Source organism: Gasterosteus aculeatus, chromosome 3 (genome assembly GCF_964276395.1).
Source record: "Gasterosteus aculeatus chromosome 3, fGasAcu3.hap1.1, whole genome shotgun sequence".
In the NCBI taxonomy this organism is placed as follows: Eukaryota; Metazoa; Chordata; class Actinopteri; order Perciformes; family Gasterosteidae; genus Gasterosteus; species Gasterosteus aculeatus.
This window is the reverse complement of record NC_135690.1, coordinates 4,947,363-4,963,564: the sequence shown is the minus strand read 5'-3', so window position 1 is coordinate 4,963,564 and position 16,202 is coordinate 4,947,363. Positions and strand designations below refer to the sequence as shown.

At 41.8% G+C, this 16,202-nt stretch overlaps 1 protein-coding gene across 2 annotated transcripts; it reads left to right on the top strand.

Annotated features, from left to right (window-relative positions):
- Positions 1–1,803: 1,803 nt before the first annotated feature.
- Positions 1,804–16,178, top strand: dnai4 (dynein axonemal intermediate chain 4). Of its 2 annotated transcripts, none has more exons than XM_040170346.2 (17): positions 1,804–1,899; positions 6,023–6,191; positions 6,365–6,528; positions 6,840–6,946; positions 7,093–7,249; positions 7,595–7,734; positions 8,449–8,622; positions 8,731–8,916; positions 9,943–10,091; positions 11,880–11,966; positions 12,059–12,213; positions 12,294–12,454; positions 12,643–12,755; positions 13,576–13,674; positions 14,356–14,582; positions 14,661–14,814; positions 15,779–16,178. In XM_040170346.2, exons 1-17 carry the CDS (start codon positions 1,847–1,849, stop codon positions 15,845–15,847), a joined length of 2,364 nt encoding a protein of 787 aa, XP_040026280.2. In that variant the 5' UTR covers positions 1,804–1,846; the 3' UTR covers positions 15,848–16,178. The 2 variants fall into 2 exon arrangements, with proteins under 2 accessions (XP_040026280.2, XP_077955007.1); XM_078098881.1 differs by having other exon boundaries at positions 1,820–1,899; positions 6,023–6,185.
- Positions 16,179–16,202: the final 24 nt, after the last annotated feature.

The following is a 16,202-nucleotide window of genomic DNA, read 5'->3' as shown; positions in this document are numbered from 1 at the left end:
CTGGATGACCGGCAACTTCCTGATGCTAAACTCAGAAAAAACGGAAGTTATCTTGATAGGCCCAGAGCGCCTTCGAAGCCAGCTGTCACGTCATACCGTTTTTATGGATGGAATTGCTCTGGTACCCAGCAGCACCGTCAGGAATCTGGGAGTTCTCTTCGACCAGGATATGACCTTCAACTCGCATATAAAGAAGACTTTAAGGACTGTCTATTTTCATCTACGTAACATATCAAAAATCAGGAACTTCCTGTCTCAAAGCGATGCAGAAAAATTAGTTCATGCGTTTGTCACTTCCAGACTGGACTACAGTAATTCTTTGTTATCAGGCTGCTCTTGTAAATCTCTTAAGCCTCTCCAGTTGCTTCAGAATGCTGCAGCACGTGTATTAACAAGAACTAAGAAAAGGGATCATATCACTCCTGTATTAACTTCTCTGCACTGGCTCCCTGTTAAATCAAGAATAGATTTTAAGGTACTCCTCCTCACCTACAAGGCACTTGCTGGTGAGGCACCGTCGTATCTTAAAGAGCTTATTGCCCTACAAGGCAGCATTTTAAAGTTAGAGTTAGACTTTCTAGAGTGGAAGACCAGTTGCATTATAATTTATATTATCCTTGTTAAAAATACTGTCCAAAACTGACTACGGTCACCGAACAATTATTTTATGGTTTAAAAATGCAATTATGAATTCATTATTATTCAAATATTTATATCAAAATCTAGTGCTCAACCACTAAAAGAAGGTTTACTAAAACAAACAATTTTCTTTTGGAAAGGAATAATTGCTAAAAACCATTCAATTGCTCTATAGAGTGATGATATAAAACATAAAATACCCCTTCACTGTCATGTGTTTACTATCAGTCTCTAAATGTACAGATCATAAATGTACAGTGCCAATCTTAAAATCGTAAGGTCGCTTACAGCTTTGCTTAATGAAACAATGTATTCAGAACAATATAACAGGACTAGTGGTTTGTAACCGGGCTGTGGAATGCCAAATAATTCACATATATGGATTTAGAATAATCCATCATTTTCATTTTTTTTGGCTGGTGCTTATGGTGAGTTAGGGGTGTCCCAAGGACACCTTGACAACTGCTCTGGACAATCATCTCAAGTACATCCTGACAGCAGCCATATAGGCTATGCTTAGTGGAAAGCTGGTTGTTAATTGGGGTGAGAGCATTATCACTCTCCTGTCTGTGACCTCAGGTCTCACCTCATTGTAACAATAAAACCAGATGCTGATTTTCAAATCCATCACACACTGCTGACCTACTTTGTTTGATTGATGCAGCTGCACGGACTGTTTTCTTGAGCACACCGCTGATTTCCACACCTTACTTTAATAGTTTAGTGTGGCTGATCGCTGAGCAAAGAGACATCAATTTTACCCCTGTGATTGATTTTAATGGCTGTGCTCTAATCGAAGAGCCCATGGATGAAATGGGCCACAGCTGTACTTGCAGCTACCCTTTTACTTGCTGCAGTCCATTTGGGTTTACCAGTTGAAGGGCCAGTTGCTAAAAGGGTTCCCTTTCCTTGTTATCGCTTTGCCTTATCAGAGGACTGTCCAGCAGAGGGCACTGGCGCTGTGTGTTGTGGCTTTATGCTACATGTATAATCACTGTTATAGTCGTATACTATACGTGGGTTATCTAAATCGATACAAATGCACGGAGACGAGGATGCAGTACAAGTTGAGACTTTTACTGGCGGCACCAAATCACAAAACTGTCAGGCATGAACAAACCATCACGGAACTTCGTCGTAGTGACAGTCAAACACAATCGAGCACCGAGTGCTCGATCCAATATACCACACTGTGCATCTCGGTGCCATGGCAACTTCGCCGCACAACAAAGCTCCTAGAATGCCCGGCGAAGAACGCCCGTAAGTTTCTTTTCTCTCTCATTTGACCGACGTGGCAGAGCTCAGAATATTATGGTCGTCATTGCTTTCACTTATACTTGTCACACCGGCTCCTGGAAGTTCTGTAAAGTTAGCAAGATATTCGCAGATTCAGTCTTCACGGTTCCATAGCTCGTCAGCGAAACGTTGTTGAAACACAAACGACACCTCACTGTAACCGTAGTGATGTTGACAACCAGCTACAACCATAATTATCCATAATTTTACCAATACGGACCAGTGCAGGAGCTGTACAAATCACATCGCTCTTAATGAGTGGCTGCCCGTGAAACGTGTGCGCAGGGACCGTCTACAAAGTGCAATGCGGACAAAAACATTACAGAAATATTCAATAACTTCACTATTATGAATGGTAGCATCCCCACTGTTATGGACTCTAGAACCACCAAAATCGTATCATATGTCAATGGGCTTTCACGCATTGGACTACACCTTCTACTTTGTTTGAAAATGTCTTTTGACTATTTTCTATGAATATTATTCAATATTTATGGCAAATAACGTTCAATAGTTCCACTGTTATAAACTCTAGAACCACCAAAATCATAGCATATTGGTATGATTGTGTACCCATTGTACTACACATTTGGTTTGTATAGAAATTGCTTCTGACTATTTTTTATGAATATTATTCAACATTTATTGCAAATAACGTTCAATAACTCCACTGTTATGGACTGTAGAACAACCAAAATCAAGTCATATGTCTATGATCGTGTACCCATTGTACTACACTTTGTACTTTGTATAGAAATTGCTTCTGAATATTTTGTATGAATATATTTCAATATTTATGGCAAATAACGTCCAATAACTCCACTGGTATGGACTGTAGAACAACCAAAATCATGTCATATATCAATGGGCTTTTACCCATTGTACTACACCTTGTACTTCGTTTTAAAATTGCTTCTGACTATTCTTGGGTGTTGGGGGGTTGTCTTGGATGACACGCCTCTTCAACATTGCGTGGAAGTCTGGGACAGTGCCAAAAGAGTGGCAGACCGGGGTGGTGGTACCCCTCTTCAAAAAGGGGGACCAGAGAGTGTGTGCCAAATACAGGGGTATCACACTACTCAGCCTCCCGGGTAAAGTCTACTCCAACGTGCTGGAAAGGAGGGTTCGGCCGATAGTCAAACCAAGGATTGAAGAGGAAGAATGCGGTTTTCGTCCTGGTCGTGGAACAACGGACCAGCTCTTTACTCTTTCCAGGATCATAGAGGGGGCTTGGGAGTATGCTCATCCAGTCTACATGTGTTTTGTGGACATGGAGAAGGCGTATGACCGGGTCCCCCGAGAGAAACTGTGGGAGGTGCTGTGAGAGTACGGGGTGAGGGGGTCCTTGCTTGGGGCCATCCAATCCTTACGCCCAAAGCGAGAGCTGTGTTCAGGTGCTCGGCAGTAAGTTGAAGGCGTTTCCGGTGGGGGTTGACCTTCGCCAGGGCTGCGCCTTGTCACCAATCTTGTTTGTGGTTTTCATGGACACGATATCGAGGCGTAGTCGGGGGGAGGAGGGTCTACAGTTCGGGGGGCTGCGGATCTCATCGCTGCTTTTTGCAGATGATGTGGTCCTGATGGCATCTTCTGTCTGTGACCTCCAACTCTCACTGGAGCGTTTTGCAGTCGAGTGTGAAGCGGTCGGGATGAGGATTAGCACCTCTAAATCTGAGGCCATGGTTCTCAGCAAGAAACCGATAGATTGCCTACTCCAGGTAGGGAATGTGTCCTTACCCCAAGTGAAGGTACCTCGGGGTCTGGTTCACGAGTGAGGGAAAGGAGTGTGAGTTTGGCCGGAGAATCGGAGCAGCGGGGGCGGTATTGCACTCGCTTTACCGCACCGTTGTGACGAAAAGATCTACCGGTCAATCTTCGTTCCTACCCTCACCTATGGTCATGACCGAAAGAACTAGGTCACGGGTACAAGCGGCCGAAATGGGTTTCCACAGGAGAGCTGCTGGCGGCTCCCTTAGGGATAGGGTGAGAAGCTCAGCCATTCGGGAGGAGCTCGGATTAGAGACGCTGCTCCTTTGCGTCGAAAGGAGCCAGTTGAGGTGGTTTGGGCATCTGGTGAGGATGCCCCCTGGGCGCCTCCCTAGGGAGGTGTTCCAGGCACGGCCAGCTGGGAAGAGGCCTCGGCACTGGCCTGGGAACGCCAGTCAGAGCTGGTAGATGTGGCCCGGGAAAGGGAAGTTTGGGGTCCCCTGCTGGACCCCGGATAAGCGGTTGAAAATGGATGGATGGATGGACATATATTTATGCTTGATTTAACATTTTGATGAATTTTTTACAGGTCTTTACGATACGTCTTACGAATCAAAAAGAGTTAAGTAAAAATCTACATAATTAATCAAAAACACATTTAATCAAAAAAACAGGTGTACTACAATGGGTACAATCCCATGAACATATGCCATGATTTTGGGGATGCTACTATTCACAACATGGGTTATTAAACGTTATTTGCAATAAATGTTGAATATTATTCATAAAAGATAGTCAGAAGCAATTTAAAAAAAAGTAGAAGTTGTAGTACAATGGGTGAAAGCCCATAGACATATGCTATGATGTTGGTGGTTCTACGGTGAATAACAGTGTTCAATAACAGAGTTATTGAACGTTATTCACAATAAATGTTGAATAATATTCATAATAAATAGTCAGAAGCAATTTTAAAACAAAGTACAAGGTCTAGTACAATGTGTAAAAGCCCATTGACATATGCTATGATTTTGGTGGTTCTAGGGTCCATAGCAGTGGAGTTATTGAATGTTATTTGCCATAAATATTGAATAATATTCATAGAAAACTGTCAAAAGCTATTTCTATACAAAGTAAAAGGTGTAGTACAATGGGTAGACGATCATAGACATATGACTTGATTTTGGTTGTTGTCCATAACAGTGGAGTTATTGAACGTTATTTGCCATAAATATTAAATATTATTCGTAAAAAAATAGTCAGAAGCAATTTTAAAACAAAGTAAAATGTGTAGTAACAACAAGAACACGTGCATGGACGTTTGACATGCTTTTGGGGATGCTACTGTTCACAACAGTAGAGGTATTGAATATTATTTGCCATAAATACTGAACATTATTATTAATATTTCCTCAATAGCAACAACAAGTACACACCCATGGATGTACGCCATGACTTTGGCCTTGCTACACTTTTCAACAGTTATGGTATTGACTATTCCTCCCAATCAAAAATATTCTGCAGTATAGAAGCAGATCTTTCAATAACTACTGGTTGGTTGTCAACATCACTACGGTTACAGAGAGGTGTCGTTTGTGTTTTAAGTCTGAATCTGTGAACATCTTGCTAACTTTACCGAACTCTCCAAGGTCGGCCTCTGCGAGGGCTGCACAGCGCTCATATTGATATAATACGGAGATCATCTGGACGGGGGAGGGGGTGGTGGTGGGGTATATCGATCATATTCAAGTAATATTTGATATATGTTACATATATAATGCTGCAAAAAATGCATATTGACTTGCGGATATATATATATATATATATATATATATATATATATATATATATATATATATATATATATATATTATGTTGATAACATGTTAGTTCTCTTTAAAATGTTGGGGCATGTAAAACAGAATGAAGTACGTTCTTTGCTGATTCCAGGTTGTAGGCATCCTATAATATGATATGAAGTGATACATTATGTATTTATGTTTATGTATGTTTGCATTTTTTAAATCCACTCCACTACTGTATTTAAAACTTAGGATGTCATTAAAGCTGACTTTTTTATTCATGGTAACATTTCAGTTCAATTGGTTCAATTGGACACAGTTCCTATTGGTTTCTTCATTTTTAGATTCTGCCAACCCTGTGATGGGGCTGGTCGGCACAACATAAATATAACAACCAATCTCTTAATTTAAAAAAACAACTGTTTACATGTTTTATAGCCTTAACGCTTGTCTATGGCTATATGTTTATAGCCTTAACTTTTCATTTACAGCTGCTTCGAAACCAACTCACCTCGGTCTCCCCCTGCAGGCCCACAAAGTGAAGCAATGTTAACTAAAATGTTCATTGTTATTTTATCTCCTAGCTCTTCTCGAACAACAACCATTTCAGTATCAGGGATACATGGAGCTCATCAAAGTACTAGAGACACAAACAGCATCATTGGTTTCCCCAGCAGAAAACATTTCCGCGTGGGTGGTGGTAGCAAAGTCCTGGAGAAGAGCGCCCTTCAAACTCCCAGACAAGTTGTACGGGTAACTAGTTTGTTTTAACTATGTTTTTGCTGAGATCTGTTGATGAAGAGTGTGGTACATATACAATATATTCATATTATTAGTAGTAGTGTCCTTTCTACAGGTTTCATGAAGGCCAACATGCCATATTACTGTTGTTGTATATTTTTGGCTGATCATCCTCCTGTTTGCAGGTGTTTGACGAGGAAGACAATGACGTCACTCCTCAGCCACTGTACCAGGCACATCCAGCAGCACCACATGCCAAAAGCTGCAGGTTGTTTCTGGATGAGATCTCAGCCGGATCCGCATCAGACCAGACAACAGCCACCGGGAGCTTCACCATGCCTTTCTCCAGGTGCAGGACTCATTCCTTTACGCATCTCCGACCTGATGGACAAACATCTTAAATCAGAGTGTGTGGATAAGATTACATGAGAAAAAGCAGCTACTTGGTTAAATTTGACATATGTTATTGTTTCCACGGGCAGCCTAATTGAATAAATATTCTATACAAGGATCAATATTATCACCAAGACAAATTCAGATGGTTGATTTACTGATGAAAGATGATTCTGGGCAGGAAAATACTCATTTTCGTCTTTCACTGCCATTCTTTGTGCTGAGCATGTTATCACACAGTACCAACGTATACACATTGTTTTTCAGGTCAATGTTTGGAAGCAGCAGAATATCCAGCCAGTCTACCATAGAGTCCCTGAATGAGGAGATCGAGGATACATTTTCCAAATGGGAAATGCCCATCAGCTTCCCAGGTTCAGAAGGGAATTTGCATTGCTTAATTTCAGCTACATCCTTAATGTTGCCATACGTTAATTCAAACTACATCTACAGATCCTGATTATGATTGAATGTCACATTGACATCTATGGTTTATGTTATGTATTTTGTTTTTTGCTAGATGTGCAGGGGAAAAGAAACACCGTGAAAGAACATGTTGCAAAAGACATGTTGAAAGAGGTCACCGATGTCTACATCTCTGAAGCAGACAGCATCTCACTTCTTGACATACCGAGCACATTAATGTCAGTGGAGGCTGATGACACAGAAGTTATCATGTGAGTGAAGCAGAATAAACCTAATCCATCTATATCAGAATGAGTTTATCCATGTATAACCAAAGGGAGTTCTTACTGTCCAGCAATTGAACAATACACTTTTACATTACAGGTCATTTAGCTGACGCTTTTATCCGAACCAACTTACATTACACTTTAAACCCATGGCCTTTTTACATTTTTGCCCAGGGAGCAATTAGGGGTTAGGTGTCTTTGCTCAGGGACACTTGAGACATGGGGCAGCCGGGACTCAAACTACCAACCTTGCGGTTCCCAGTGCACCCACTCTACCCCTGCGCCACGACGACCTAATACTTCTCTCTGGTCATCATCTTGTTTTTACAGGGAGAAAAACAATCAGTATGCTGAGCTGTGCAGAACCAGAATGGGCAATAATAAGTATGTGGATCGCGCGGTACAGACATTGAATGGAGCTGCTAAAAACAAACAGGTGCAGAGTGACAGCAATGTGATGGTGGACTCAGGTAAGGGTCATTATTCCCCCTTGGAGATGCTACTTGTCGCTGAAAACAAAGGATGTTAGGAATATAAAATTAGAACCAGTGAACTACTGGTCCACTGCTAGGATCCCCTCGACAACAACAACAACAACAACGTTTAAAAGTTGAATTCTGTGAGAACGATAACTAAGGAGTCTGCTCCACACACAGCATGCGGTCGCTCTGCCCGTTGACCTGAATGAAAAAACACTTATGTAAAGGGTTCACAGATCCAGGTATAGCCAGCTGGTAGCATATTCCATATAATCAGCATCAGTGTTCTGACAGCCGTGTAATAAGGATTTACTTTTTGAGCCTCGGCCCTTTGACACAGACACAGACCCAAACCCTGATGTACTGTAAATATGTATCTTTATTATCATAGTATCAAACAACTAAACAGTTAACCCTTCCCCGATAGAGATTATTACAAGGAATAGAATAGATATTGATTATAATTCAACACTTATTATACAAAAAAGTAATGCTACACAGTTTATATCTTGTAAAAGCAAACCAAATCTGAAAGTGTCCACATTTGGGGAGCTAAAACCATTTGATTTTTGCCTGAACAATTCAAAAATCATTTGTCAGTTTATTTCTCATTTAATTTTTGCAACTTTGGATTAAGACGTTACCTTTCTCAACTGTGGTTGTCTTTTCAGTCGGACAGTCTTTAACATGGTTCCACTCCCACAGCTACAACCGTTACCTCCTGGGACATCTATGACGCTCTGATCCGCCCCGAGCAGCACGAGGAGGTGAGCAGCCGGGAACAAGAGGGGGCTGAATATCCTGGCGCTGCAGTGGACCCCAACAGTGGGGCAGAGAGGAGCGCGTCAGTGGGCAGCACAGCCAGCACAGCCAGCACAGGTATAGGTGTAACCTTTTGACCTCTAGATCTTATTCACATCTTATATTCTTCCTTTCATCCTTCACAGATCAATCCCTGATGTATTTAATTTACGTATTTCTCTTCAGCCAGTGCTGCTAGCTCCTTGAATGACGGGGAAGCGCTTGGGAGCAGTTTAAATACTGAGTCAGACCTGCAGCTGAACGTGCTGTCAGAGACGTTCCAACACTGCTTGCTAGTAATGGAGCGGAGCATCCTGAGAAACACTTTCCAACCCGAGCTGGCTGCTTACAGACAGCTGCCCGTAATTGAAGGTAAATTTCCCAAAAACTAAAGACACAATATACACAAAGGCCTCCCAAACCAAGTGTTCATGGATACTAATAAATAGCTCTTACCACTTGGATGAAGAAATCTATGTTAATGTGATGTTCATGGTAATGGGATGGCTGTAGCTCAGTAGATAGGGCGGGTCTTCCATTAGCCACATGGTTGGCAGTCCAATCCTAGCTGTCCCACTTGTCAGACCCATGTTGCTCCCTTGGATCCTTAAAAGAGCCTCCTGCTCTTATGCAAAGAATGAGAATTCTAAAATGATATTTTATGTATTTATTTTAACGCTGTCAACACAAACGCATTAATCTATGCGATTAATGTGGCCGAATTAATGCAACGAAATATTTTAACGTAGTTAACGTACGTTTGTTTACTTCCGGGAAGTTGACCGCGTAAACAAAACGGCCGCTAGCTGCAGCCAGTTACATCAAGATGTAAGACCTTTTTGCTTTGGATGTAAAACAAACAGACATACAGCCGAGAACTGTGCAGAGGAATTACTCCACGTGTCAAACGGAAGGGTCTGTGAGTGGCAAACGGACCCCTTAAAGCACTGCTATGCTAAGCTAGCCGCTAAGCTACTTTCATCTAATGTTACCCTGCGCAGCACACCGTCTGCAGAGGACCACCACTGTGTCCCTAAAAGACTGTGGTTTGAAAACGTCCTGCTAAATGTGGGGAGATTGTCTGGCTGTTGTGTAATTTGCGTTTTTGGGCAAAATTTTAAAAATGAATTGCAAAATGAGAGCAAAGTGCATGTGGACAGCAGGAAGAGTCACTACATGTTCCACCAGGTGGAATTCTGCCTCCAAGATGATCAAATGAGTGTAGATTGGTGTTTAAAATAACATTAACAATTAAACAACAGTGTCTAAAATAGACACTTTTTAAATTGTTTTCTCATTACTTTTAAGATGACAACAATATTAGTCACCATTATCTTATTATCTATCTATTTTTAGATATCTATTTTTTTAGATATTTTTTGTTGTTGTCACAACCAGAGAGTCAGGTGAAGCCTGGGACGGTAGAGAAGAGGCAGGAGGATACAGAGAGCCCCCGATCTCCAGCCGTGGAGCGTCTCTGGGCTTTCAGCTATGAGCGCAGCAGAGGACGCAGCGTCAGCAGCATGGCATGGAACAAGATAAACCCGGTAACGGAGCGGGAATCATGCCTCATCCATTCCACAGCAGATGACAAGATTTTGTTATTGTGTAGGACTTAATTGCAGATTAGTAAAGAATACTTTATTTAAAGAGAAAAATCAAAACAGGTTGCCTAGAGCCAGGAGAAAACCTGTGTGCACCGTAGTGAGGGTCACAAGGAAAAGAGACACTAGCAGAACACAGCAGACAACGCACACTAATCGACAGACTCACCAACCTTCACTGACGAACCAAAAAGGGACCCACATGATTTAAATACACTGGAGAGGTGCAGTCGATTGGACACAGGAAACAATCAGGGACACGGCAGACAATCACAACCACAGTGGAAAAACACACAAGGGCGGGAAGAAAAGTTAACCCACGGACACGAGAGGCAGGAGACTCCGAAATAAAACAGAAAATGCCCCACACTGTGACATAACAACCATGCGATATAACTGGTGGAAATGAGGGGATAATATCCTTGTGAGAAATCGAAAGTATCTTAAGCTTGTTCGTGATTAAGTATTTGTTACAGACAATCATGTAGAAAAATCATAAAGAATAGAGTTCAGTTGAATAGGGAGTTTCCTACTTCCAGGCGCAAAAACGTCTGACCATTTTGAGGGTGAGAGATTAGAGAGATTTGTGTTGTCCAATTATAAGGACAAACCTGCACATAAAGGAAATGGAGCAGAGACCAGGTGTTGAAGGAAATCACACTTCGACCCTGTCACGGTTTGGGTTCATGTCCTGTTTTATTTAGTAGTTTTTTGCCTCTTGTCTCCCTGGGTAACTTCACTTCCTGCCTTGTCCTGTCATCCCCTGTGATTGTTTGATTGTTTCCACCTGTGTCCAATCACCTGCACCTCCCTAGTGTATCTAAGCAGTGTGTGTCTCTTGTCACTTGTTGCGTCATTGTTGTTGAACGTCCGGAAGTCCATGTCCCAGGTTCCTGTCTCTGTTTATGCCCCTTGGCTTTTTGTTTGCGGAAATTTTGACTTTTAAAACTCTACGTCTGAGTCCTTAGGTGGTCGCGTCATTCTGTCAAGAAGGTACGTTGGGGAGGGTAGGACTTGGGTGGAAACAATCATGACACAACAATCACAGGGGATGACAGGACAAGGCAGGAAGTGAAGTTACCCAGGGACACAAGAGGCAGAAAACTACAAAATAAAACAGGACATGAACCCAAACCAATTCCATTCAATTTATTTTGTACAGCCCAAAATCACAAGTTATCCTCAGAGAGCTTTACAACATGTCCACCTACGACATCCTCCGCCCGGGAACCTTCATACAGGAAAAACTCCCCACAGAAACACCTCCAACAAGGAGATCCCTCTACCACGGTGGACTGATGCCCGCACCAAAACATACAGTATATTAACAAACTGTCAGACAACAGGTGGAGTAAAACCCAATTCTCAATTATCCATGCTCACTACTTTTCAAAGACCTTGTGCATAAACACTCTCAAACTGGCAGGTTAACGCCACCAAAGAAAAATAAAGTATTGTTCAAGAAGTCAAGGGAACGCAGTGTGAATAACTATTATACAAATGATCATTTTGGGAGCAAAATATTCTTTTAATGTCACTTGTTTTACATGTATTAAAAACAAAGGTCAATGTAAGAGTTTTTTTCTGGAATAAATTTAGCCTTTTGGATACTTTTGGTTATATGCACATGTGTTGATGTGTACCCCCAACATGGAGGTGAATGGAATTTTGACTTAAAAAGGTATATGTTAAAAAATTAGGTCGGTATGTGCTCTGCTCTCTCTTTGCTAGGACTTTCTGGCTGTGGGCTATGGCGAGTTGGGCTCTAGCGAGCAGAAAGCCGGCCTGGTGTGCTGCTGGTGTCTCACAAATCCTACGGTATGACTTTGTTTTATGTAGCTTCAGGCCTCCACGTCCCCACAGCAATATGCACAAGATTGACAGCCGACTATCATGTGTCCCCTGTGCAGTGGCCTGAGTGGGACGTCCAGTGTGACAGCGCTGTGACTTCCCTGGACTTCTCATCAATTAACCCCAGTCAGCTGGCTGTGGGCATGCGAGATGGCACCATTGCTGTCTACAAAGTGAACAGTCAACACAACGTCTCATGTGTCCTCAGCAGCAGGTGAGGGGAGTGTGTGTGTGTGTGTGGACGGCTCAGCTCATACATCGCGCACTGAAGGTTACCTGTGTGTGTGTTTGCAGTCAATGTCCCAACAGGCACTTGAATCCAGTGTGGCAGCTCAGATGGACCCAGCAGGAGCTGAACTTGACCGGAGACGAGATGGGAGAGTCTCTCTTTTCTGTGGCTGCAGACGGCAGGATCAGCAGATGGTTTATCTGCAGCAGTGGCCTGGACTGCACAGGTACCAAGCTGTGCACCATCGCATCTTCACCACTGTCTAGTCAGCTCACCTTGTGTAGTGTGAAAAATTCACAATGACCCAGTAACTAGAACTCCGGTTCTAGTAACCCAATCATAGGGAGAAACACTTTTCTAGCAATCGGTCTGTCTATCATCCACATATATTTAACGTAATCTATATGGTCATAGACCTGATGAAGCTCAAGAAGATCCAGCATACCAAGAAGAAGGCTGGGGGCACGAGGACGGAAAGTGTCCTGTCAGCTCTAACTCCTGGTCTGTGTTTGGACTTCCATCCAACAGTGAGTTGATCTCAACATGAATTGACTAGAATGTTGTTTGTGGGCTTTGTTTGGGATTTAAGCAGAAGAGCACACCTAGTGGTAGAAATGATAATACATGCAATGATGATTAGTATTAGAATTGTAGTTTGTGTGTTATTAGATACTAGTTAATGGAAATATGAATCAAACACAATTTATAATAATGTAAGTAATGTATTTACTGTACATACTGCCACAAGGTAACTTTAAAACCTGGGGGAAGAGTCTTAAGCCTCCCCTGATGGATTTCTTCCACCTTTTCTCCCCTAAGGGTTTTTCTCCTTGTTGTGTATGAGCAAAGGATGTATGACAGCCCTGCGAGGCAAATATTTTGATTTTGGACGATATAAAAACAGATTCGATCTGACCGTCAGACGTAGCCAGGGTAGAGAATCATAAATACCTTGGAGCAGAAAGGAATGTTGCAGAGGCCAATTTATAGCCAATCACACAATCACAACACACCCTAGAAGTTTTTGAAGACATGAGAAGGACTGTTAGAATGCTGCTGGAGCCATGTGGATAGGTCGCTTTAGACTTGGACCAGGGGACTTCTTCTATTTCGCAAAATATTATACTATTCATACGGTATTTCACTTTGTAGTTGTATTGCTTCTGTTAGTTATTAAGGTCTGGCCTTTGTCTCAGAAGGGGCGATGGCAACAGGAGCATTCTACAGCTTCAACCTGTTTCTGTAGAACATTAACATCTTCACAGATATATTTTGTGCTAATTTACTGTTGACCCCCAGTAAACAATTTAAGTGAGGTTTGATCTTTTGATCTGTTTGTTTCTCCAGGATTCCAGTGTCTACTTGGTTGGAACGTGGGAAGGGCTCATTCACAAGTGCTCCTGTTCCAACAATGAGCAGTTTCTGGAGACTTACAGGAAGCACTTTGTAAGTCCTTTAGGATACACATCAGCAGTCCTTCTGTTGAGCAAGTAGAACACAAAAGATCCCTGATACTTGTCGGTTTACCCTAAAATGCAGTAGGATGTTGTACTTGTAATGGATATTGCTACTTTTGGTTCCTATTCGTTTGCAGGTGTGTCAATTAGGAGTTAGCCGCGTTGTTGAAGATTTATTCACATGTTCACAGCGGACATGCGTTCCACAAGCTTGGGTGGGACAATGGCAAGGAATAGACATTAGTTAGTTTATTTATCAAAGCTCATGATTGATTGTTACCTCATCTGGAAACATGCAATTGGCCTTCAATGGCAAATCATTGGTGTATCGGTAAACAAATATGGAGTCAGGTCTCAATAAAAATACTTATTTATGATTTACAATTTTACAAAAGTAATTATGAAACACATTGCAAACAAAATCCCCAGATAAAAAAGTCAAATTTTCAAATATATTTGTGATGCACACAAAAATGTGTTTTGTTACAAATTACTGAGATCCTGAGATTTTCATCAAAAACATATTTGGATGATGTTGCATTCATATCAAAGTGCTTATAATAGGTTACATCAACAGTAAAAATAATAATTCCATATAAGCATCTCTTTAACTTATATAGAAGGAATCTCCTCTGGGTTAAACAATAATGATCAAGATGTCGCCCCTCAGTGTCCTGTGAACAGCATCAAATGGAGTCCGCTCAGTCCTGGTGTGTTTCTGAGCTGCTCCTCCGACTGGACCATCCAGCTGTGGCAGCAGGACCACCAGAATCCCGTGATGGGCTTCAGCTCCACCCAGACAGCAGTGTGTGCCGTCGATTGGTCCCCCAAGTGGCCCACAGTGTTCGGAGCCGTTCACGAGGGACAGCTGGAGATCTGGGATCTGAGTTCAAGCATGTGAGTGTTTGGGATTTTCTTTCTCTGATGTGAAACGTGTGCCAAGCTAATCCTTCTGGTCCTTCATACCCTCTCCAGCTTAGACCCGGTCCTTGTGCAGCCTGCCGCTGCTGGCGTGCAGATGAAGTCCCTGCTGTTTGCCACACAGACAGACTGTGTCCTGGTAGGAGACAGCGATGGACAAGTGACCGTCTACCAGCTGAAGAACCTCCGCGCGGGAGGGAGCAGCCAGGTGAAGCTGAATGACAAGAGTGTTGAGTCGAAAGATTCATAGAAAAAAGAATAATTCAAAAATGTAATCAGTGGATTATGATTAGATGTGTGTCCACAGCACCAGATGGCCTGTTGTAGTTATTTACATCTACAGTTATGAGTGAAATATGTTTTCTTTCTCTTCACATTACTGATTTACAGATATAATTGTCTTCTAAAACAGCATTTCCCTTGAAAGCAGATTTGGCCAATAGACATGAAATCTAGACTACTGTCGGATATATTAATAATGAAATGACCTGTGCTGTATTTTATTAACTCTACTGTTGTAGTCCTTCCAGGGGAAGTATATATTTTCCTCTCAGCTCATATTATCTAAAAAGGAGAAGATTAGACATTATTGTAACTGATACATTTATAATGTTAATACAATCCATGATTCATTTACTCAAGTAACAGAGTTTGTAATCTCCCGCCACAATGTCAGATGTCTCAGTGTACTACTGTGTACATCTGAATGCTCTCTGATGCTTCCTCACTAATAGATGGTATTTGATGGTTTAACCAGACTGACAAGTGAAAGAGACAAAAATCTTCGTCACATCAGGCAAATAAGAGAAGTAGTCATTGGTCAAAGAAACTGGAAGTTTAGAGTTAAATCTGAACAGTTTCACAATACAAGTAGGCTGGAAAAAGCTGGAATTGAAGTTAAGCAAAGCACTTCACAATATAAACAGCGTAGAGCAAATATCACAGGTTCTACAGATTTGAACTAATATTTGCACTTCAACAATGAAACAAATCCAATGTCAAGTTTGCTGTAATCTCTCGTGTAACACTGCGGGTACGTTTTCATTTCATTTCAGAGAACAATAAAAATCACTATTGAGTATAAACCTGGGCTGTCATTGACACACTGATGTGTCTGTCACTCTCCTCAGTGGACATGACAAAGAACCCACAGCGTCCCTCTTGTCTTTCAGGTGGATCTTCTGGAGGGCCTCATCTGCTCTGCATCTCAAAACAGTTTTAAGAAACATACACAGATGTAAAGTGAAACCATTTTTCTGTCGGCAGCATGTCCACATGTATTAGCAACACGGGGGCATTTGCTATAGCTAATTACTGTATATTGTAATTTCCTGTTGGAGGCTTCAGACTAAACCTAATGTTCCAGATGTTTGCAATTCAACCTTCAATTATTCTGTAAAAGAAGGATGAGTATTCTTTAATAAAGCATGTGCAGGTGGAGACACCTTGTGACCACGTTTAGAATGACAGAAGAATCTTATTCTTCTCCCCAGTTCGGAAACTTCATGCTCATACAAAAGTCCAGAAGTGCAGTCTTATTTCTTCTCTTGAATAAAAGACGTAATGGATGGAGCTGAATTAATGTTTTCTTTTCAC